Source organism: Elephas maximus, chromosome 2 (genome assembly GCF_024166365.1).
Source record: "Elephas maximus indicus isolate mEleMax1 chromosome 2, mEleMax1 primary haplotype, whole genome shotgun sequence".
NCBI lineage: Eukaryota > Metazoa > Chordata > Mammalia > Proboscidea > Elephantidae > Elephas > Elephas maximus.
Genome location: NC_064820.1, coordinates 153,812,187 through 153,835,749, shown reverse-complemented (window position 1 = coordinate 153,835,749; position 23,563 = coordinate 153,812,187). Strand labels below are relative to the sequence as shown.

The window sequence follows — 23,563 nt, the reverse complement described above, 5'->3', positions numbered from 1 at the left end:
GATCCTGGGTGGTCTGTGTAGCAAGGGGCTGCAGGGAGGTTGTAACAGGGCTGAGGAAAAGCAAGTTATGGAGCCAGCTCCAAGGAGGGTACAGCTGTGGTACATTGCCAGAGAGAATATAGAGGATCAAAGTTAGCTGCAAACTCCACAGTCAGGGCTGGAAAAGAGGTTGGTGGCCCTTGAAGCCACAGTCTTGGGGCCAGTCCCATGGGGTAAGGGTGGGAAGGTGTCCAAGGTGCAGGCTGACCAGCCACTGTCCACCCTATGCAGGAGGGAAATCAAGGATGACGGTGGCAGGAAGGGTGGAGACAGCAAACGGGTGACAGCCAGGGAAACGAGATATGGTGTCTGTGGTTGAGAGGCCTCCACCTGCAGGCCCCAGCTGCTCATCCTGCCTCCCCCATGGGATCCAGAGCTAGTTGGGTCCCTTGCGCAGTGACCGCAGATAGTCCCTCAATGTCTTCTCCACGTTAGGCACAGCATATGCCTGGGCTACATAGATGCCAGTGCAGGTGCCCACGGCAAAGCCCAATACTGCTGACGCCCTTAGTTTGGCTACCACGTAGCCGGCCAGGAAGCCCTTGAGGAATGGGGAGGATAGGAGCGAGCCATCCTACGGAAGAAAATGCAGGGGAAATTCAGCCAGGCTCTTCCCTTTTCTACCCGAAGCTACTCAAGCTGGGCTTAGAGCATTCCACCACCTGCTCTTCCTCACTCTGGACATCTGCAGTATTCAAGATTTTCTCAAGGTTCTGGAGCCAGAAAAAGAACCCAGAGGTCCTGATTACACAATCTCAGAACTCTGAGATCAAAAGGCTCCAACCACAGAACCCCAATGCCAACAGGCCACGGAGATGCCCTTGAAGAATCTGATCTGATCCTTGCCTGCTTCTCCCTCCTCATTTCCTAGTATGCTCCCCCATGACTCGCCAGCTTCCTTTTACCCCCTCATGTTCATCATGCTACCTCCCACCACAGGGACTGGCATATGCTGTCCTGTCCTTTTCTCCCCTCTTCATCTAGTTAACCCCTACATAAACTTAAAGTCCCAGCTCAAGTGCCATTTTCCCAGGAAAACTTTTGTTGGTGTCACTGAGAAGAGGTCCTCAGTAATCATTCCACACTCTCAAAGGCATGTTGGGCAATAACGTTTAAGGTGGAGGGAGTTGGCCCCTACCTGGCCCACACCACTGTTCACTTCATCTTCTACGCGCCGCTGCAGGCGCTCCAGCTGATTCTTGAGAAACGCCAGATCCTTAAGCTTGGGCAGAGAATCCTAGAACAAGTGAGAGGCTGGCTCCATTAGACTGACCCAGTCCCATCCCCTCTCAATTCTATTAGGGGCTGGGGAAAGTGGGCTTAAGCCTGAGAAACCTCTTCGTATTAAACCTTTCCTGAGATGGCAGCAGTAGAGAAAGAAAGGCATTGAAGAGCACAGAATTCACAGGGGGTGGGGGTGGGAAGCAAATGGGATCTGTATCAGTAACTTGCAACAACTACTACAGGTAATGTATATAGATAGCAAGCACTGTGTTGGAGAGGCAGGAGGAGCAGCAAGGGGACCTCCAATTAGGTCTATCAGAAAAGCACTACTGACTAGGAGCTCCCTGAAAGTGGCGCCCAGATCTGTCTTCACTGTGTCCTGAGACCCTGGCGTCAAACAAGTACTAGAAAAACGTATGGGTGGTGGTGGACTTCCAGACTAATGATGCATAATGGACTGAGGCAATTTTCTGAATAATTTAGGGGTAAAACTGGTTTCTCCCTGGGCTTCCCTGCTTCCTACTCCCCACCCCAGTAGGCCATGGAGTGAGTGATTGGAGACGGAGAATGACTGCAAGAGAATGTGTAAATAAACTGAGTGATTTTTTGATCGAATATAAGTATGAAATTCAGTTTCTGCACAAAGGAGTGTTTAAATGACGGTGAGTGTCCGTGTGGGTTGTAGACACGTCTCCGGGAATAAATTTCCGGAGACTATGGAGTGGTGAAAGTGTGACCATGCATTACTGCAAGAACGTGTGAAGGGTGTAGAAGTATATCAGGATGAACGTATTTTTGAGTGTGTACAACCAACAGGATCGTGATGGTCCCCGGGGAATCCCGGGCTCGCGCAGTTCTCCCTTCCCCCACTGTTGAGGCAGGCAATAACCGCGCATCCAGAGGAAACAAGAAAATTCTAGGGGAAACAAGAGGCACCGCCACCTCTGGGCCACTCCACTGTCGCTTCTCCTAGGACCAAAATGGTCATGGAGTGTGAAGACCACACCCGACTTCTGATCCCCCGACACGTTCACTCACCTTGTCATCCGCCATCTTCCCCGCCGAACTTGTTGCGCAGGCGCAGCCCCAACTCTTTCATGCCCGGTGGTACGGCCATTTTTACTGAGGGCAGAGGCACTTCCGGGACATCTTTAGAAAGGGCGGAGGCGTTCCCCTCGCGGAGGAGCCCTAGTCCCACGTGACCCCATCCGTTGGGTTCCAGGCTGCGTGTGCGCGCGCGCATACTACGAGGGCGCGATGATCTCACTCTTGTGCGTGTGCGCGCAGAGCACGTTCGCCGTCCTGGTCTTCCGCGCCTGATGAGCTCATAGTTGCGCCGCGGTGTCAGCGGGCCTTCTGGCGTCCGCAGCTTTCCCCAGATCCACGCACGGAGTCAGGCACCCACTTGGGGATCCAAACGCCTGTTTACACGCACCACCCCTTGGCAGGCAACGCTGTTCAGGCCCGCCCCTTCCCGCCCCCGGGACCCTGCCCCGCCCAGTGCTCGTGCGGCCCCTGCTGGCGCTGTTGTCGCAGGGAAGCAGGGCTTCTAGGCGCAGTAGCGCCGGAAGTCGTGCTGTGCTGAGAGTGCTGGCCGGCTGGGGCCGGCGGGGACGCGGTCGGGGATATGCTGGGCAAGGATTACATGCTGGCCATCATTCTGGTCAACTGCGATGGTGTGCACGAAGGGGCCCAATGGGAGGATCGGGAGCTGAGGGGGGACGAGGGAGGGCGAAAGGCTAACCCGAGGCGCAAATATCAGGGGCATGTCTCGGGGTGAGGTCCAGAGAACAAATGAACCCTGATCTTCGCACCGCAATATCTCCAAGATTGTGGAGCCAGGACCCTCAGCCTGGACCTTCAGCCTGAGAGCTGATGGAGGGTTATGGCAGAGTGTTGTTCTGAGTCCACGAATAATATGCCCTCCCGTCCTGTGTTCCGGTAGATGACCTATGGGGAGACCAAAGTCTGGAGGGAGAGCCAGGCCTACCCCCTGGCTGGAGGAAGATCCACGATGCTGCAGGTACATACTATTGGCACGTACCCAGCGGTAGCACCCAGTGGCAGCGCCCAACCTGGGAGCCTGGAGATGCAGAGGGTCCAGGCAAGGTAGGTGGAGTGCGAGGAGGAGGCCTGATCCCATGTGTGGACCTAAGCCTGCTGCTGGACTGACCTAACCACTTCTCCACAGGGGACAGAGGGGGTTTGGGGACTGCGGCCCCCCAAGGGGAGATCCTTCTCCAGCCTGGAGAGCTCACTGGACCGGAGGTAACAGGGATGTGCCAGGCAAAGTGAAAGGCTTGGGGCACCGTGGCACTCAAAAAGATGCAGGTGGACTCATGGTCTGCTTTTCAGCCCAGGTTCTGGGTGGGCTCTGTCCCATGTTTTGGATAGTAATCTGTGTTCTTGGCTTTGACCGAAGTTCTTGATTTTCTTAGTATTTTGAGTTTTATCCTTTGTTATAAGCTGTCTTTTCCATATTTTGGGTCCTGATCCATCATATTCTAGGTTATTGTCTTGGGCTCTTTCATCGGGGTTCCCCTCCTTTTCTAGGGTCTCCTGTCCTGATATGGGGCTCTGTCCACATACTAGACCCTTTTTCATGTTGGCAACTCTTATTCTGGGTCATACCTTTTTCAGTATTCTGGGCCATGTGTCCATCCTGAGTCCTCTTTCAACTTTTAAGGCACGTTCTATGTTACATTTTCTTAATACATCCTGGGCCCTGCCACTGCTTTGGCTCTATATTTGGGGTGCTATATTCTGAGTCTCGTCCCATGTCCTGTACCGACTCCAGCAGTGTGGACCTTTCCAGTGCACTTGTAGGAAATACAGTCCTCTCACCAGCTCTGTTTTGTTCTAGAAACTCCCTGTCCTGGTATGGTGAGGAATCCTACATCCAGAGCATGGAGCCAGGGACTAAGGTAGTGACTTGGGCCTGAGTGCTGGGCCAGGGCTTTGGAGGGATCCCAAGGGAAAGGTTAGGGGTGTGATTGGGCTAAGCAGAGGCGATCAGGGGTGGAGGGAGGTGATCTCAGTGTTTATATCTGTGGAGCCTGTAGCACTACGTGCTCCAGCTCTGCTCACTTAGGGTCTTCCTGTCCATTCCTCCTACCCATCAGTGCTTTGCAGTTCGCTCTCTGGGCTGGGTAGAGGTACCCGAGGAGGATCTGGCACCAGGAAAGAGCAGCATTGCGGTCAATAACTGCATCCAGCAGCTGGCCCAGACCCGCAGCCGGAGCCAGCCCCCAGATGGTGCCTGGGGTGAAGTGAGTTGGCTTGACCCTCCAAAGGTTCAGCCCAGGGCCCAGGAGAGGCCCTGAATTGCCTGGCCATCATGGCAGCCACCATCATCTGAGCTTTAGGCTGTCCTCTGTCCTTGACAGGGCCAGAACATGCTGATGATCCTGAAGAAGGATGCCATGAGCCTGGTGAATCCCTTGGACCGCAGTCTGATCCACTGCCAGCCTCTGGTGCACATCCGTGTATGGGGTGTGGGCAGCTCCAAGGGCCGGTGAGGGCTCCTACACTCCCCTCAAGTGAGGCCTGCCCTGCCCCCCTGCAGGCTGTGATCTCCACTAATGCCGATGCCCTGTGCTTGAACCCCTGGACGCAGATTCTCTGTCATGAACCCAAGCACTGCCTCCCCTGCCTGGTCCAGCCCTGGTGGGGAAGGGTGGGCCCAGCTCAGCAGGGACGGACTGGGGAGAGCCTGAGCGGCTGGGCTGACTCTTTCCTCTGCTCCCACATGCTTCTGGAACAGTGATAGGTGAGTGATAGCCAGGTGTCCTGAGCCCCAGTCCAGATCTCTCTGCCCCATCCCTGCCATATCCCTCACCTCTAGGCACTACAGGCCCCTTCCGAACCTACCCCCTACTCCAGTCCCATCTCTGCCCCAGCCCAATCTCTGACCTTGCCAGGGATTTTGCTTTTGTGGCGGGTGACAAAGACAGCTGTATGCTCAAGTGCCATGTGTTTCGTTGTGACGTCCCTGCCAAGGCCATTGCCAGTGCCCTGCATGGGCTTTGTGCCCAGGTAAGGCCAAGGGTAGGGCAGGGAATGTGGGTGTGGCCCTGAGTCTGAAGCTTCCAGAGTTGTTGGGGCAGTGTGGTGTTGGCCCCTTCACCTCAATTCCCCTCCCTTCCTGTCCTTCTGCTGGCTCATTGTGTTTTAGATCTTGTCAGAGCGAGTAGGGGTCAGTGGTGATGCTCCTTGCTGCTCTCCAGACCCCATCTCTCCTGAAGAGCTGCCTCGTCAAGGTACGGGGACTGTTGCATTGCAGCATCAGGGGCTGCTTTTGTGAAAGATGTGGGAGAGGGTGCTCTAGGTTATGCAGTACCTCCTTGGGGATGTGGAGATTTCTGAAGTGTGCTGGTCTCAGGAATCCCAAGCCCTGACTTAAGGGAGGAACATAAAAGGGCCTTTGTTCTGCTAGCTCTAGCTCTGGCCTTGGCCCTGCCCCATGCTGAAGGTTGCAGGAAGGAGTGACTGAGAAAGCGCCCAGGCCAACTCAGTGTGTATATTCCAGTGGAGCTGCTGGATGCAGTGAGCCAGGCTGCTCAGAAGTACGAAGCACTGTACATGGGGACCCTGCCAGTCACCAAAGCCATGGGTGAGAACTTAGGGAGGTGGGCAAGGGGAAGGTGGGTGAGGTGGGGTCCACCACCATTTCTCAGAGTGTTCCCATGGCCCGGGATATACCAGCCTTCTCAATTCAGGGTTCTAAGGCCAGCCCTGACTACCCTTTTCCTATCTCTCTGACTCCCAAGTCAGTGAGGGGAGGCTAGACACTCCTTGCAGACCCTTTCTTTCCTTACGGCTGGGAGACACCACAGTCAGTGGGCATGTCCCTGTAGGAATGGATGTGCTGAACGAGGCCATTGGTACCTTGACTGCCCGGGGCAACCAGGACGCCTGGGTTCCTGCTATGCTCAGTGTATCTGATTCTCTCATGATGGCACAACCCATTCAGGTACCAGAAGAGGGTGAGGTTGGAGGCTGTGGAGGTGTGGGCAGGGGTGCTGAGGGGTTACCGCTTGCTACTAGAAGAACTCAGTGGGTCTGGCTAGCACCTGGATTTCTATTGACTAGTTCTGGTGTGGGCAGGTAGAGGCCAGTGCAGAGGAGGAGCCATTGTGGCAGTGCCCTGTGCGCCTTGTGACCTTCATTGGCGTTGGCCGTGACCCACACACCTTTGGCCTCATTGTCGACCTGGGCCGCCAGAGCTTCCAGTGTGCAGCCTTCTGGTGCCAGCCTCATGCAGGGGCACTCTCTGAAGCTGTGCAGGCTGCCTGCATGGTGAGTTGGGGTGGGAATGGGGTGGGGTTGCCCTGCAGCTGCTCTGTACTGGTGATGGGGCTCAGGATTGGCAGCCTTTCCAGAGATCACAAACCAGCAATCCCAAGGCTGACTCTGGCTCACTACTGTATTTGGCCCTCGCACTGTTTTTGAAAAGTTTTAATTAGTTGCTAATATTTAAAGGCCGAGACATTTCACATAATAACTGCTATTCCTGTTTTTCCTAAAACATCAGGAGCTCTAGTACTGAGTCCACATATGTAAGTTTGAACTTGTAGCTGGAGTTGTGGAGGGGCTGGGAATTGTCTTTCCTGTTTGTCTTATTTAGGTTACTTCCTGGCATCTATGAGTATTTGAGTGTGGGACACTTGCATTCTGTTAGCATAGTTTGTTTATTTATTCAACAGATGTGTCTACAGGATACCAGACACCATACTGGACCCTGAGAATACAGTGTTAGAGAGGGCACAGCCCTCGCCCTCACAGAACACTTAAGATAGAGCAGAGACAGACCAGAAGGAGTTGTACACTACAGAATGATGGAGGAGAGGCCCCAAACACAGCTTCAGGGGTTCAGGAAGGCTCCCTGGAAGAGGTGATGGAAAACTGAGAGTTGAAGGTTCAAGAAGGGGTTAGCCAGGTTCAGACAGAAGTGTGGTAGGTACAGGAAACCCTAGCTGCTCTGAAGGTTGGTGGACTAGAGTATCTAAAAGAATCTAGTGTATTGAGTGCAAGATGTAGTGAGAGATGTGGGCAGAAAGAATGACAGAAACAAGGTCGTGGAGGACTGTATAGGTCAGGGTAATGAGCTTATTTTAATCTATTGTATAGGTAGATGATTTGGAGGACACAAGAAAGGAAGTAGAATGGCCAAATAGGACCCTGTTGAGGTAGCTCAAATGAGAGATGATAGGAACAGTTACATTGGGAATGGAGTTTGGATTGTACAGCTTCCCCTTGACTAGAAATATGCTTAGCCAGTGAGAGAGGAAGGAGAGGCAACATAGTGGTAGTTGTGGTTAAGAGAACAGCTCTGGGATAGGCCTGAATCTCAGCTCTACAATCTTCCGGGTAAGTGACCTTGGACAAGGCATTTACTCTCTTTGAAATCCCAATTTCTTCAGTTGGGGTAGTAACACCTCATAAATCACTGGATTAAGTTAGATTCTGCAGAGTATTTAGTGCAGCTCTCCTTAAGTGCTCTGTAAAGGTAAAGTTCTGTTTGTGTTACTGAGTTACCAGGGAATGCTGTAGGGGCTCCAGATGTTGCAGACTACCAGCTTCACATCAGAGTGAAGCCTTGGCCAGTTCCCTGTCTTGCAAAAGCTTCCAGGGAGTCCAGGGGCAGAGAGTACCTGGATCTTCATATTCCCCTTCTCCCTAGGTTCAGTACCAGAAATGTCTTGTGGCCTCTGCAGCTCGGGGCAAGGCCTGGGGTGCCCAGGCTCGTGCCCGCCTGCGGCTCAAGAGGACCAGCTCCATGGACTCCCCAGGAGGTCCCCCGCCCCGCCCCCTGCTCAAAGGAGGTGTTGGGGGTGCAGGGGCAGCCCCTCGAAAACGAGGTGTCTTCTCTTTTCTTGATGCCTTCCGGCTGAAACCCTCTCTGCTCCACATGCCCTAAATGTGTCTGGGAGGACTGGGGAAGGAGGCTCTGGGTCCATGCACAACTGTATACCCCTTGATTCCTCAGGGGCCTGTAGCCTCTCACCCCTTGGAACCTTCTCTGCCTGTTCCTCTGGTCCTTGCCCACTCTCTATTGCCTAATTTATTAACTTTATATGGATGACTGAGAGGCCCTGCACCACAGCCTCAGCCCCTGGCTTCCGTTTTCCTGGGTTCCTATATTCCTTGCCCCTGTCTAGCCCTGGACAGTTGGCTCTACCTCAGCAACACTTTATAGCAAAATCACTGCAAATAAAATCCCTCAGTGACCTCAGTGGGTGTGAATATATTGAGCCTGGGACAGGGTTGGGGGCAAACAACCTGTGTGTCTTTTTGTCTGTGCTTGGTGTTGGCTGTTGCGTGAAGTCACATGAGGGCACGGATGTGATGGAAATTTGACTTCACTCATTCAACAGACATTTTCTAAGGAACTTTTCTGGCCAGGCACTGGAGATGTAATAAAGTAGGGACCTCACCCTCTGAGATTATCAAGATGGGGAGACACAAAAGTTAAATAAATCAGATACAAGATATTATATAGTGCAACTAGGAAATCTCAGAGGGTTCTGGGAACTTAGGTGAGACACTCAACCTGGCCTGAGGCATTACAGAAGGCTTTCTGAAGAGTTGACCTCTGAGTACTGAAGGAAGATGAGTACTAGTTAGCAAGCGTTGAGAGAATGAATGTGGGCAGTGTGCAGAGCAGTGGACAGAGGTGAGGCCCTAGAAGTCGACCTGGCTAAGTCACAGGGTGGTATGTGAGGGGTGGCCAGGGGCTTCTGGTGGTTTGAGCTTGCTCCTGAGAACTGGGAAACGATGGAGAGATTGGACCCAGAGGGGATTAGGGCTGCTAGAGCGCTGGCTCCTGGAAGACTGCTCCACTTGTGACCAGAGCCTCAGTGGGTCATTAGTTGGAGACTTCGAGACTTTCAGGGCGAGGGCGCAGAGCGTGCACAGCAGCTACCTCCTTTCAGAACTGCTCGACTTCGAGGGTCGGGTCACTCCTGGCACTCGGCCTGGCCCGGGACGCGTCCCGATTGGCTTTGGTTTGCGGCCGCCCCGGAAGTGACGCGCTGCCCCGCTGGCCGTGCGGAAGTGGCGATGGCGGAGCTGTACGTGAAGCCCGGTGAGCGCGGTCGGCTGGTTGGGCGCCCTGGGTCCTCACCCCTACCCAGGCTGGGGACAGCTGCAGCTCCGGTCTATCTTTACACGTCCTCTCTTTTCTGCAGGCAACAAGGAGCGCGGCTGGAACGACCCGCCGCAGTTCTCTTACGGGCTGCAGACCCAGGCTATTGGGTCCAAGCGCACGCCGCTCACCAAGAGGGTCGCTGCAGCCCAGGATGGATCCCCCAAAGGTTTGTGGTGGCCCCGTGCGCGGAGACTCGCGGGGAATGGGCAGAGTCAGGGATAAGCCTGCTGGGAGGGCATTTTTTCTCCTCTGAGGACCTCAGCTGTGGGAGGGGTTGGGGCTCCCAAAAGGGGCCCAGAAAAAGCCATTTTCCAAGCCCCTTCTCCACTGGCCATGGCAATAACTAATGCGTCGGTTTCGAAAGATTCTATATAGGATCATCCTAGGTGATCTCGTTTAGATCTATGGTTTTAAATATAGTTTTTATTTTCAAATTTGTTCACTCTAGGTATTTTCCCAGAACTTTACAGTAGTATGTCTATTTGTCTATTGTATATCTTTACTTGGGTATATAATAAGCATCTCAGACTTAACGTGTCATTCATTCATTCACTTAATCAGTATGTCTTATGAGCACTTACTATGAGCCAGGGAATGTGTGAGGGTGAACTAGACAGCAGTGAACAAGACAAAAGGTTTCTGCTTTCATAGAATCCGTGCTCTAGTGTCGGAGACAGACAAATGAAACAATCAGGGTGATGTGCTAGTGACTGGGTAACTAAATTAGGTGTATAAAGTTGACATTTAAGCTGAAATCTGAATGATGATTAAACTCTAGCCACACAAAATCAATTGTGAGAGTATTCCAGGCATAGGAAACAGGGTAAAGGCCCTCAGATGAGAACAAGCTTGGCTGATTCAGAGACAGAAGGAATACTAGTGTGGCTAGGGCGTGGTGGGTTAGGAATAGAGTGAGATAAGATCTGAGGTGTAGACTAGATCTGAGTGGGTTTTGTAAACCAGGATAAGGAATTTGTATTTTAACCTAGGTAAAGTTAGAAGCTGTTGAAAAATTTATAGTAGAAGAGGGCCATCTTTCCTCCTGAGGATTTCCTAGGCAAAGAAGGGGGGTTGTGGCCCTCCAGAAGGAGTTGAGTTGGCTCTTTTCAGATCCCCTTCCATTCTCCGCTCCCTTTTCACCACAAAGGAATGATAGAAGCGGAGATTTCTTAGCCTTGGCACTATTGACATTTTGGACCAGGTAATTCTTTGTTGTGAGGACCGCCCTGTTAACTGTTGGATGTTTAGCAGCAAGCCTAGCCTCTACTTGATAGATACCAGTAGTACCCCTCCTCCTCCAGTTATATAATATCCAAAAATGTCTCCAGACATTGCCAAAAGCCCCCTGGGAGCAAAATCTCCACAGGGTGAGAACCACTGATTGATTTATATCTTAAAAAGATCACTCTTCTGTTGTGTGGAAAACACATTTTAGGGAAGAAGTGGAAAAACAAATTAAGAGGCTACTGTGGTACTAATACAGGAAAGGATCGATGATGGCTTGGGCAAGAGTGGGATTAGTGGGGGTAACAGGGGTGGATTAACCAGTAAGGAAGGTATGCACGGGCTTAATTGTGTTTACTTAGTAATCTGTTGTGCACTACAGATTAGTAAGCAAACACAAGCAAGCCATGCTTACCTTGCTTATTGGGTGGCCCGTCCCTGAGTGGGGGTGGTGAGAACTGTGATATAAAGTTAGTAGGAATAAGTAGGTGTAGGAAGTGAGGGTAACAGGAATCAGGTCTGTATGTGTTTTGCTTGAGGAACTGGCTGGTATTGTTCATTGATGTGGGTAGACTGGGGGAAGAAGAGGTTTTGTGGGTATGGGGAAACCAACCTTTCTCTATGGCCATGTTACATTTGGGCTGATACTTTGGGGAGAGGTCTAGACCAGAATTATAGAAATAAGTCACCATCATATACTTGGTATTGGATGGCACGGACTTGAATGAGGCCACCTAGGGAGAGTGTGTGGATAGAGGCCTAAAGATCTAAGACAGAGCTCTAAGACTCCAACATTTCAAGGGTGAGTAGACAAGAAATCAGCAAGGGAGACGGAGGAATGGCCAAAGAAACAAAAGGGAAATAGGAGAGTAAAATTATGTATCAATTGTGATAAATGCTGCTAAGAGGTCAAGTAAGACAGAGATAAGGGACCATTAGATTTGACAACATAGCAATCACTGGTAACCTTTAACAAGAGCATTCTCTGGAGTGGTGAGAACAGAAACCCAGCTCTTAATAATTTCCAACCACACAAGCCTCATTTCTGTTCCTTGAACAGCCAAGAGTTTTCTCTGCATCTCGGGCTCTGTCTTATAGTTCGGTATACGTAGTACACCATTTCTTCAACTCTTCATGGCTGCATCTACCTTATCCATTAGTTCTCAGCTTAATAGCTAACTTTGTGAGCACTTTTTGCTACACATTGGGAACTATGCCTATATTCTTACTTAATCCTCACTATAACCCTGTAAGTGTTCTTAGTATATCTCCATTTTACAGAAGAGGAAACCAAGCTTAGAGGTTAAGTAACTTGTCACAGGTCACACAGTTGGTAAGCTGAAAGAAACTTAAATGTCACCTCAGAAGACCTTCCCTGAATACTTAGTCTAGGTAGGTCCTCCTATTCCTTTTTATCACATCAACGTTTTCTTTCTTTATAGCAAGTAATATAACTTGTATAGCCCTCCTTAGGATGAATTTGGAGTTGAGCTTCTTACTTTTTCAAGCCATGTTGTTTGACCTTGCTTTACCTTTTCAGCCGCTGCCTCAGAGACTACTCCTGGGCTCCCCACAACAGGACCTCCCCCTCCTTCAAATAATGCTCCCAGGCCTCCACCTATGGGGAGTTGTCCTGCCTCCAGTGTTGAGCCCCCAAATTTCCCAGTCATCAAGTGTGAGACTCTGCTAGAGGATGTGCTGAGACCTTTGGAACAGGCATTGGAGGATTGCCGTGGCCATGTGAGGGTAAGCTCAGGGGAGCCTCTGTCCCTGGCATACCATGTGGTGGTGGAGAGGACTCCCACTGACAGCTAGATGAAATATGGCTCCCAAAAGTAGACCCTCTGACCTTATGGGCAATGGCTCTTAACCCTTTTTTGAGTTGCAGACCCCTTCAGAATCTGCTAAGGACTTCCCAGACAAATGAACATAGATTTCAGGAGGGTATGTGGGTCATTTGAACACCAATCAGTAGAAAAGGCTTGTGGCAAGAAGAGTTGAATTTAACTCTTATTAGTGACTGTAACAGCCTGGTTTTCTGTACCTCCAGCCATTTAGAGCAGACCCTACTGATTTTGTACTCAGGAAATTTATAAACCAACTCAATAAAGGAGGAAGAGGGTAATCCCCTTTTGACTATATTGTTTTAAAGGTGAAGTGGCATGGTTATTTCACCTCTTTGGTGCTAAATTTCCTTATTTATAAAGTAGCACTACAAGATGAGCCTTTGAGGGTTTGAGAAGCCCCTGAAAATTTAAAATTCTAGCCATACATGCATTTTTCTTGCGAGAAATCTATAGGTTTCCTCACATCCTCAGTGGGGCCTCTGACCTTTGGGTAAAGAATCAGAGCTGTAAGGAATTAAGTGTAAAGTTCCTGGGCCAGAGAAAGCTGGTCCTTCCTATGTGATGCTGCCTTTCTCCTCCCCTTGTTGGGCAGGCGGCACTAACTTGGAGTGGGCTTGTGTCTCTCAGAAGCAGGTGTGTGATGACATCAGCCGACGCCTGGCACTGCTGCAGGAACAGTGGGCTGGAGGGAAGCTGTCAGTGCCTGTAAAGAAGAGGATGACTCTACTGGTGCAAGGTATGGGTGGGTCCTGCCATGGTGGCTGAGGTTTTGGGTGATTGGGAGGAGAGGCATGAGAGCTGCCTTTTTTGTCCCAAGCAGCTTGCTCAGCCCTGATCTTTCTTCAGAACTTTCAAGCCAGAGGTGGGACGCAGCAGATGACATCCACCGCTCACTCATGGTTGACCATGTGACTGAGGTCAGTCAGTGGATGGTGGGAGTTAAGAGATTAATTGCAGAAAAGAAGAATCTGTCTTCAGAGGAGGAAGCCACTGAAGAGAAATCTGCAGCCACAACTGAACAGAACCAGACTGTACCAGGCTTCCTTGGGGCTCCATAATCCTGTGGGTTCCCTAGACTTGCCTCACCCAATCTCCTATGCCTTGGTATAGGAGGCCTTCGCTCACTTGACTCCCTCTTACCACCAGGGAGACTGTCTGCTCCATTGGGGTCCTTGGTGTGACCTACCTCTGGGGAAAGAAGTCCAACATGGGCCACAGGGAAGTCACTTGTTATCTAGAGCAGTATGCACTTCAATAAAAACATCTCAATGGTGGGCCCTGGGGAGGAGCAGTAAGCCCTTCCTATATCAAACTGGTCCCCTCTGGTGTCCTTGACTGCCCTGCTCCTTGCAAACCTGTTCTTCCTCCATTCATCATGAAGGGCTTCTGTTGGGCATTACCAGATTGCTGGCTGCTGCCTTCCCCAAAATGTGACTGAAAAGCACATCCCTTGGTGGGCTTAGCTGCCCTGTCTTCTTGATGTTTTCATTTTAGCATGAGAACAGAGGTTCAAATAGCATGAGGAGAAAAGGAAGGAACGACTGGCCTATTTGCACTGTATCACTCTTGAGGTATATAGGTGTTAAAGTAGAGCTTAGAACCACAGAGAGTAGGGTTCCTGCACTGTACATCGAAGGAGAAAAAGACCAGGTTACAGATTTGGGATCCTGGTTTTTTATCTGACACCAGACATGCTGCTTGCCTCCCTCTGGGCCTCGATTTGGACCCTAAGGTCTCTTAACCCTCTGAGAGCAAAGGCATTGTGCAGCAGGGGCCAGAGAAGTTCCTGGTGAGTATCATTCCATGAGGAGGGAGGATACGGGTTTTTAGTATTGGTATAGAGGATTGGCACTGGTGGGTAGGAGCCAGAAAAGGCATAGGGAGAGCCTAGCAATGGCAAAAGTTGGGTAGCACCTCTTTTCCAAGAGACTTGTTTTGGAATGGGTAGGGGAAGGGCTGCTGAGGAGGCCCAGAGGCAGCCTTCCTGGAAAGACAGGCATAGCCCTTGGGAGGGGTCACTTTATTGCTGTTGATTGTTTGTTGGAGTCTATAGCCTGCCTGCCTCAGGCCCTGATTGCTGCTGGAAGTGGGGTCAGTGTGAGCTAGGAATGGAGCCTCTGATCCTAACCAGGCCTGCTGAGGCCCTTCAAAGGGAGAGGCTGCGTTGCTGATGTGGAAAGATCAGCACTGAGAACAACACTAGAGCCAAGGCATTTCTTTGAATGTTTACTAAGCAGCCAGAAGGTGGACATATTCCATCCCCAAGTCCCAGCCCCTGAGCAAGGAAAGGCTGGAAGAGAGTGGAGAGGTGTGTGGCCTACAGACCAAAAGGAGTAGAGCTAAGGGCTTGAAAAGTTTCCCACTCATATCCCTGGTCTAGCTGCCTCAAAACTAAGGGAGGCCTAAAACCAACAGGCCACACCCTTCCAGATTAGGTGAGGCCAGCTGGCCTTTGGATACCCTCAGGAAGAGGTGGTGGCAGCAGCGGCACGAGGGGTTCCTGTATAATTCCACAGACCGGGTCATCTGCACTGGATCAGATGTCCATTTCAAATTGTGCGTCATCTGGAGAGAGAAGAGGACAAGTTGCTAGGCTGAGCACACTGGGTCTGCAGGCTCAGGGTCAGTGCAGAAATCCGTTTTGGAAGTGCACCTCCATTCTGTTCAGCAGGGGCATTTGAATTCACAGATTGGAGCATTTAATTTTAGGTCCTGCTTTCCTTACCGGGTATCTCTTCCTCTGTCTCCTTCTGCTCCTTCAGCTCCTCCAGCTTGGAGAGTGGTGCTGTTGGAGTTGTAACCCCGGGAATCTGAGGGAGGCAGCAGGGGGGTGTTCGGGCAATGGGTGAGTTCTTGCACTCCAGCAGGAACTTTCGGTCGTAGATGATCCTGGTGCCTATGAAGAGGTAGGGGCTGAGTTAAGAGGCAGGAACTTGGGTACAGAGCTGACTAGGGCCCCAGACACAGGCCTTTAGGGACCCTAGACTCACGTTTCTCTGCGTTAAAAGATCTGCTCTACATCCCTGCCAGGATCTCAGCTGACTAGGCTTCCCAGCACTTAAAAGCTTACCCACCTAACCAAGGTGGGACAAAGCAACAAAAAGCTGGTGGTCCAGGCAGAAACTTTAGGGAGCTCAAGTTTTAGCTATAGGAGGAGCACCAAACTTGAGAGTTAAGGGACTTCAAGCTGCTTCTCTACCACTCTGCTTGCTTTGGTGCACCGGATGGAACCTAACCCTCCAGCCTCATTTGGATCAGGAAGCCAAATAACAGATGTGGAGCTTTATCCAGTGCGGCCACCTGTGCTGATACTTTACAAGGGGGGGCTGCGTTCCCTCACACCTGCCTTCCCTTGAAAAAGAGGGACGTACTGTTCTTCCAAGTCATGTAAGGCTCAGCCCAGAGGAACTTGGCCTGAATCTTGTCCTCAAAGGGCCCTGCCCAGTTCTCATTCCCACCCCCCCCGCCCCCGTCTCCACGTGGCATGAACCCCTGGGTAGGGAGCCCAGCAGGAGCTCGTGATCCCAGGCTGCTCGCCCAACCAAACATCCGCCAACCAAACTCTGTCCCGATCTGCCCGAGTCCCGCTGCAGATGCTTTGAAAGACCTGGTGCTTCCCGCTTAGGCCATGTTCTGTTGGGGACTACTCCCAGGCTGCAAGGTCTCAGGAGGCGGGTGGATGAGCAAGGCGTCCAGAACCCAGACCAGCGAGGGATTCCAGGCCAGAATCACCCGGAAGCTAGGCTCAAGGATTTGTTGCATCACTTCAAGGTTTTAGGGAACCGGGCCTTAGCTCCGAACAACCCCCCCCTCCCCAAAGCTGTTACCTGCAGAGTCGCCTGCGGGCTAGCCCGACGCCCGCACTTTCCCGCCCCAGCCCCGCAATGGAACCCAGGAGCTGGTCTGCCCACTGCCTGCGGACCCCGGCCCGGCCCGCTGACCTCCCGGGGTAGTGGCGTATAGCGTGCCCCCCGGCGTGGTGCCATAGCAGTCTGGCAGCCTGTCCAGGCCCCCGGGAATCGGACAGCTCGTGGACGTGGACATAACGAGCAGGAAGAAGGCGGCAAACGGCTGGTGCTGAGGACGCGGAACGCAGCTGAGTTTGAGGCGGATTCAGCCCACCACGTGCGGCCGCGAGCAACAACACCAGGGCGACGTCACAGCCGGGGCGGGTCACCCGCCGTCACTCAACCCGGTGGCCCCGCCCCACCCCCGGATCCCAGGCACCCTCATCGGCATCAAGTTCTTCTGCGGCTCACCGCGGACGTGAGCCCAGCAGTAGCTGAGCTATTTACTGTTTACCGCTGGGCGTTGGGGGCAGGTGAGGTAAGGCACACGGTACTGCCACGTATTAACTCACCCATTCCGCTCAACAGTTTTGGACAGTAAGGCACTGTTATTAACCAGATTTTACAGAGGAGGAAACGAAAGCCCAGAGAAGTTAAATCACACATCTAGTAGGTCAGGGAGTTGAGATTCTGACTTCGGTATATCTGATTCCAGAGGCTGTGCCCTTCGGCACAGTTCTGTGTACTGCCTCCCATAAACAGCTCCAGTACAGGGTGAAAAGTGCCTTGATGGCCTGGTGCACAGCGCAAGGGGGAGGTCCGGAGAGAGGGTGGGCTTTCTGGAAGAAGTGGTACCTGGACAAATTAAAGAATGAGTAGAGGCTGAGGGACAGCAGAGGCTACAGCTGGGCAGTTAGGTGTTCTGCCCTTGGAACTCTGCCATATCTAACTAAACCTCAGGAAACTAAGGAAAGGGGGCTGATGAGGGCTTGGAAGGTAAGAGACTCTGGCTTTGGAGAGAGGATTTTTTTTTTAATGTAGGCACAGTGATATAAAAGGAGGCAGGAGGGGTGGTGGAAGAGTAAGTGCTTAGTACATATATACTCTGGAAATTTCAGCCTGATCTGTTTGGCTTCCTCAAAATTAATACTGCCTTCCCTCCATACCAATCCAAACCCACTGCCCTCCGACTCACAGAACTGCTCTAAGGTTTCCAAGGCTGAGGGATAGCAGAAGCTACAGCTGGGCAGTGAGGTGGTCTGCCCTTGGAACTCTGCCCTAGCTAACTAACCTCAGGAAACTAAGGAAAGGGGGTGGGAACAGATTGCTGCATCTTTCTCTCTCGGAGCAGCTGGTGGATTGAACTGCCGACTTCTCGGTTAGCAGCACTTAACCACTGCACCACCAGGGCTCCTTATTGCCCTCCAGCCCCTCCCAAAATTAAGTATATCCCACTTGACTGTATGAATTTATCACCTCATCTCTAAGAAGCACTGGTGGACAATGGTTAAGCACTCAGCTGCCAACCCAAAGGCTGGCAGATTGAACCCACCATCCATACCTCAGGAGAAAAGACCTGGCAATCTGCTTCAGTAAAGATTACAGCCTAGGAAACCCTATGGGACAGTTTTGCTCTGTCCTATAGGGTCACTATGAGTCAGAATCAACTTGATGGCTTAGAACAACCTCAGCTCTGGCTTCGTCAGATTTTCCCTTAGCCTTGCTTTCCTCATTCATGTATTTTATAAACCAGTCCTTTTCAGACTTTAATGTACATATGAATCATCTGGAGATCTTGTTAAAATGAAGATTCTGATACAGTCGGTCTGGGGTGGGAGCTGAGATTCTGGACTTTTAATGAGCTCGCAGGTGATGCAGATGCTACAGTGCCTTGGCTCACACTTCAAGCAAGAATGCATATATTTTATTGTTCTAAACGGCTTGGGAGTCTCTTACAAAGTGGTACATGCCTAAATGAAGTTATTTTAGCAGTGCTCGAGATTGTGCAGTGCCGTCTATGATGATTCAGCTTTTCAGCAAGGTAAGTAGTTCGATGTGGAGAGTGGGAGATGGGGTGGAAGACAGTGAGACTGAAGTTGGGGGGGGGGGTCCAGCTGTGAACTGGTGTGGCCAAAAGGGCAGTGGCTGTGAGAATGGAGAGAAACAGATGGCATCCAGATACACAGAGGAGGAAGGATAAGGTGATTGATTAAATGTGGGGTGGAAGGAGAGGGGGGATGAACTAGGATAATCCCCAGTTTTCTGTCTTGAGAGTCTTGGTAGCTAGTAGTACCACCTAATATGATAGGGAAAACAAGAGGAGGGGCACATCTTATACTGGCAAATGTATAGTGTGTGTTGAATGCTCAAATGGAGCAGCACAGTAAGGAGCTAGATGATACTGGCTCTGAAGCTCAGGGGGAGAAGTCTGGGCTAATGATACAGATTTGGGTGGAGTGAAACCCAAGTGTGTGGGATGAGATAACCTGGGGAGAAGATACAGTGTAAGAAGAGGCCCTGACACATGTAATTTAAGGGATGGATGGACTAAGAGGATTCACCAAAAGAAACCGAGAAAGACCAATTGGAGAAATAGGAGAGAACAGTGTCAACGAATTTCAAGAAAGATCAGTGTGGAAGTGAGGTCTTTCTTTAATTTCTACCACAAAACAACACAGCTGTTACTACTGCCATATTGACTACTACCTGCAGCTAACTTTTCTTGAGACACTGTATCTACAAGGCTTGGGAATCTAGAGAACAGAAAGTTGGCTTTAGAGAAAAAGCCAGATTCCTCATCCATGCAGCCTGGATTTAGAAAAAGAGTTAAATCAGAGAGTCAGCACTAAGAACCCATTAGAATATGGGGAGCTTTAAAAAATACCAGAGATCTGATTTAACTAGTCTGTGAGGTAGGTCTGGCCTGTTTTATTTCATTTTTTAAAAGCTCTCCAGATTATTCTGTGGGTAGCCATGATTGGGAACCCTTGATTAAGATGAAGGGATTAAACAAACAAAACCCTTGCCATTGAGTCGATTCCGACACACAGCAACTCTATAGGACAGGGTAGAACTGCCCCATAGGGTTTCCAAGGAGCAGCTGGTGGATTTGAACTGCTGACCTTTTGGTTCTTGAGACACTTAAGCCACCGCACCACCGGGGCTCCAAGATGAAGGGATAGTGGTATAAAAATACTAGGCACAATGAAAGAATTCAAGAGGAGAGCTGACAAGGCAGAGGGTTATTTCTAGCTCAGTGTTATGTTGGGAGAAACCTATAAGTGAATACAGGGTCTCTGCTACCAGGGCAAATTACTTTGGGCTCATACCAATACCATCAAAATTAAATAGGAGGTGAAAAGTAATCATAAAATAGGTTTGCAATTACTGTATATCTTTTGTTTCATGATCTTGTTTTCCAAGTTAGGTCTTAAAGCCCACATTCCTGCCCCATATTGGACAGAGTCCTAATACATTTAAGTTTTGGGTGCTTAAAACCACTTTTCTCTGACCCATTTTCTACCAGGAGAGATTGAAGATGAAGGAACCTGTCTTTACCAGGAGGCAAATGATGACAGATCTTTGAGGGTGAATAGAAAATGCAGTACTATCAGAGTCCCTCACCCCAGGACAAGGTCCACTGGGAAGATGTCACAACCAGACTACACTTCTAGGTAAAAGTGATCAAGAGCTAGTCAGAGAACAAGACGTTCAGAAGCTGTTTTCCTAAAGGCTTGTTTGCCTCCTCCTGGGTTTACAATGTAGTCCAAAGGTCTTAAACAGTGGAACAGAACCGTGTATACCAAGTATTCCTCTCTGTTTGGTTTGACACTATAATACAACCAGCCTCTTCCCTTCTACAAGCTAACTCAAACTGAGGATGGTTCTCTCATGTAGTAGTCTTGAGGTTGAGAGGAGGATTTGGTCAAAATCTATACAAACAAATGGAAACTGCAGTTCCTGGCCCTAAGATTTCTTACCTCTGGCTAGGAGAGGCCACCACCATTGGCTGTCCAACTCTCTTCTTCGGTCTGCTTAGCTGAGGTGATGGGATTTCCCCTTTGAGAGCAGGGACTGAAGGAAGCAGACTGGCCTATAAAAGGGCAAGTCAGCACACTGTAGCCACAGTAGGTTTAAAGGGTCTTAAAACAGTCAATACTTTTATTGATGGTAGAATTTTTATTACATTGAACATTACTTGAAATACATAGGTCCAAAACTCTTGATGATATAGTTTTATTCTTTGAAAGAGCTATTATTGTCATGGGGTTGGAGCTGTGCCTTGGCAGGATGTATCTTAATGATTTGAGGGCTCACTATACATGTGCAAGGTTTTCTTCTGCCACCACTAAAACCTCAAAATCAATACTGGCCCCACAGCAGGCTTTTGGTTCCATCTCAGAACCAATGTTAGGGGTTTCACGCCTCAGCACTGCAAACGTTCAAATGACTTCCACTGTTCTCGTACCTTATATTCTCATTTATAAGAAAAAAAACCTGTGTTAGAGGGCTAGGGGACTCTTTTGAGTTCATTTAAGTTCAGTTTTGTTTTCAGATGAAGAAAGTCAAGCCCAGAAAGGTGAAATGACTTGACTAAGGTCATAGAGCTTGCATGTGGCGGAAATGAAAATAGAACTTAGGCTTCTGACTCTTATTCCACTGTACCCATATTGCCTCCCCCCAGATCCCTTATATATTGTGAAAGTAATTGAGTTCTTACCTGAGCTAGGTTTTATCCAACGTTCAGGTTGGTAAAATAGCAGTAAAGTAATGCCAGGAAGAGGCAGGCAGAGGAAGAAGAGATTGTAGCAGATGAAATGGGGTGGGGAGTAGGCTAAGGGGATCCAAATAGAAAGAAAGGAAGGCAGTGCTAATAAAGGAGAAGGGAAGAAAGCACTCTACAGAACTATTCCCAACTGCACAGCTCCTGTTTCTTCCTAATCCTCCTAGGGTTTTCTCATAATTGCCTCCTTCTCATCTCATGGGTTCTGGCTCCTGACTTGAGATAAAATTTCTCACTTTGTTGTCCTCAAGGCATAGGTTTAGGGGTTCCTCCAGAAAATCCAAATGTAGTGTAGATAGTTAGCATAGGACACAACTCACCTTTTTGTTCCACTGAATAATTTGCTTAATATTATTTCTCACTAGTGTTATGTTCATCAAGAGCAGTGTCATTCATTCTACTAATATTGGGTGATTTTTTTCATTGGTGGTAAGTGGGACCAACAAGATTCATAAGTGACCTAAGGGATCTTTTGTCCCCTTAATGTGATCAGGAGTTCTCTTGAGAATACTTGATGTGGTTATAAAGCACTACAAAGGTAGCAGCTTCAATACCAGTGACACTTTCCAAATCCATTCAAAATAGAAAATAATAAATGAGCTTAAGGAAGCTCTCTCATTTGTAAGATTATATGGAAGGCAGGGGAACGAGGTATGTCTAACACAGAACAGACATGGTGTGTCTTATCTGGTACCAGCTTTAGGACTGGGGCAGAGGAAATTAAGAATCACTGTTGGCATAGGAGAGAAAAGTCCTGCCTGTACAGTTCTGCCCCTAGCTACCACTCATTTTCTGTGTAGCCTCCTGTGCCTTGATATATGTTTTGATTTCTCTATCAGACTGAAACATTTTTTGTTTTTTTTAGATTAGATTAAGAACAGGAAATTCAACTGTATTAAAACATGTGAACAAGTTGATGGCTGTTCTTTTCAGTGGAATAGCATTTCCTTCCCTATTGCATCAGGTTTTTGGCATAGCCTATTGTTTGGCCAAAGAAACCCATCCCAATGTTCCTGTGTTTAGCTTATTCAACATATTGATTCTTCATAGTTGGGGCCATGGAACTAAGCCTAGAATTAATCAGATACTTATAAACATCAATCAGCTGGTTCAGTGACACAACAGAATTACAAGAGTCACTCCCTTCTATGTCCCAACTTAAAAAAAAAAAAAAAAAAAACTTGTAACTGAATAAATCTTTTAGATAAAAGAAACACAAAAGGAACCTGAAGTTGACGATTTGGGTATCCCTAAGTTTGTTTAGTGCCATCTGATTCAAAATTTAAAATCCTGTTCTTATTGACTTACTTATGATCTATAAAGAGCTAAATCTATCAGTGGCCTATCTGCTAAAGTCAGACAAGACAAATTGTGGAAGTTTGAAATTTTCACACGTGTAAGATAATGACAACAAGACAACAAGGAATGTTTAACACATAACAAGTAGATCCAAAAACCAAACCCATTGCCTTCGAGTCAATTCAGACTTACAACGACCCTACAGGACAGAATAGAACTGCCCCTTAGGGTTTCCAAGGCTGAAATCCTTGAGCCGAAGGCCACATCTTTCCCCAGCGGAGTAGCTAGTGGGTTCGAACCGCCAACCTTTTGGTAAGCAGCCGAGTGCTTAACCACTGTGCCACCAGTAGATAATTAGTCTTAAAAGTGCTTTTTCAAGAGAGTCTAGGAATGGACTTTAAAGTATAATATAGGAGAAGTCTGTTACAAATATAGTACAATCAACCCGGTTCAATATGATTGTAAATTGGGTGGTACCTGCATGACCACTGAAAGGATCACACCCCACTTCTAAACACTGTTCATCTTTTTATTGAATATTCTGGTAAATATTTCACATTAATACAGGCTACATTAAGTAGAGCCACTATATGACAAGAAATTTTCTCAATTTTTTCCTTTTACGTATGTAAACAATTATACATGTATTTACTGTCCTAAGAGGTTGAAACATGTAATCATCTAATTCTCTTCTGCAGGTAAGTAGCATTCAGTATGTTTAGCCAAAAGCACTAAGTTCATCTGATCTTAAGTTCAAAATGGCTAAACTAACCAGAGAACATAATCAGGTGGATAGGAAATCAATTTGTTCTTATACAATGGGCAATCAAGTTTCCATTGCTAAAGCCTCAGAGAAAACGTCTTAGTTAGGCACATTAAAAAAAAAAAAAAAAAATCCCCAGGGTTCTTCCAAGGTCATAGGTTTCTCAAACAAGGCTAAAGAGTAAAGACCTTCTAACTTAGTTGACATATTTGAGATGCATGTTTCCAATATGAGGTGCCCACGTGCCAGGCCAAATCTGAAAAGGGGGAGGAAAAATTGGAATTTCTAATTAGGAATCTTTAGACATTTACAAAAAGAAATATATAAATGCAATGGCAATTCACTGTTTCTGCCTAGGAAGAATACACGTACATGAAATAAAACATTTAGTACCATCATCTTGATACTGAAAAACTTAGATCAAGGTGGTCAGGTAAAACTTCTGAT

At 48.9% G+C, this 23,563-nt stretch overlaps 5 protein-coding genes across 8 annotated transcripts in view; 2 read left to right on the top strand and 3 right to left on the bottom strand.

Moving 5' to 3' along the window:
• Positions 1–410: 410 nt before the first annotated feature.
• On the bottom strand, positions 411–2,675 carry SLC35A4 (solute carrier family 35 member A4). The gene is made up of 3 exons (XM_049873830.1): positions 2,302–2,675; positions 1,178–1,276; positions 411–613 (listed from the first exon to the last, which is right to left on the bottom strand). The coding sequence occupies exons 1-3, from the start codon at positions 2,314–2,316 to the stop codon at positions 416–418; spliced, it is 312 nt and encodes a 103-aa protein (XP_049729787.1). The 5' UTR covers positions 2,317–2,675; the 3' UTR covers positions 411–415.
• A 200-nt stretch (positions 2,676–2,875) lies between these two features.
• APBB3 (amyloid beta precursor protein binding family B member 3) lies at positions 2,876–9,124 on the top strand. Its single transcript, XM_049873833.1, has 13 exons — positions 2,876–2,939; positions 3,209–3,372; positions 3,455–3,531; positions 4,127–4,187; positions 4,386–4,532; positions 4,650–4,777; positions 5,027–5,032; positions 5,184–5,298; positions 5,438–5,522; positions 5,792–5,875; positions 6,120–6,235; positions 6,370–6,561; positions 7,946–9,124. Exons 1-13 carry the CDS (start codon positions 2,891–2,893, stop codon positions 8,180–8,182), a joined length of 1,461 nt encoding a protein of 486 aa, XP_049729790.1. The 5' UTR covers positions 2,876–2,890; the 3' UTR covers positions 8,183–9,124.
• A 54-nt stretch (positions 9,125–9,178) lies between these two features.
• SRA1 (steroid receptor RNA activator 1) lies at positions 9,179–13,782 on the top strand. 2 transcript variants are annotated; one of them, XM_049873828.1, is made up of 5 exons: positions 9,179–9,349; positions 9,453–9,578; positions 12,177–12,382; positions 13,111–13,219; positions 13,330–13,782. In XM_049873828.1, exons 1-5 carry the CDS (start codon positions 9,325–9,327, stop codon positions 13,539–13,541), a joined length of 678 nt encoding a protein of 225 aa, XP_049729785.1. In that variant the 5' UTR covers positions 9,179–9,324; the 3' UTR covers positions 13,542–13,782. The 2 variants fall into 2 exon arrangements, with proteins under 2 accessions (XP_049729785.1, XP_049729784.1); XM_049873827.1 differs by having other exon boundaries at positions 9,246–9,349; positions 13,304–13,497.
• Positions 13,783–14,689: 907 nt separating this feature from the next.
• EIF4EBP3 (eukaryotic translation initiation factor 4E binding protein 3) lies at positions 14,690–16,634 on the bottom strand. Its single transcript, XM_049873831.1, has 3 exons — positions 16,425–16,634; positions 15,209–15,379; positions 14,690–15,048 (listed from the first exon to the last, which is right to left on the bottom strand). The coding sequence occupies exons 1-3, from the start codon at positions 16,525–16,527 to the stop codon at positions 15,020–15,022; spliced, it is 303 nt and encodes a 100-aa protein (XP_049729788.1). The 5' UTR covers positions 16,528–16,634; the 3' UTR covers positions 14,690–15,019.
• Positions 16,635–20,418: 3,784 nt separating this feature from the next.
• ANKHD1 (ankyrin repeat and KH domain containing 1) overlaps positions 20,419–23,563 on the bottom strand; it is a 155,568-nt gene continuing 152,423 nt past the window's right edge. For all 3 annotated transcript variants that reach the window (XM_049873810.1, XM_049873813.1, XM_049873811.1), the window contains one exon: positions 20,419–23,372. In XM_049873810.1, coding sequence (XP_049729767.1) covers positions 23,313–23,372 — 60 coding nt within the window. In that variant the 3' untranslated portion in view covers positions 20,419–23,312. The remainder of the gene's footprint in view (positions 23,373–23,563) is intronic.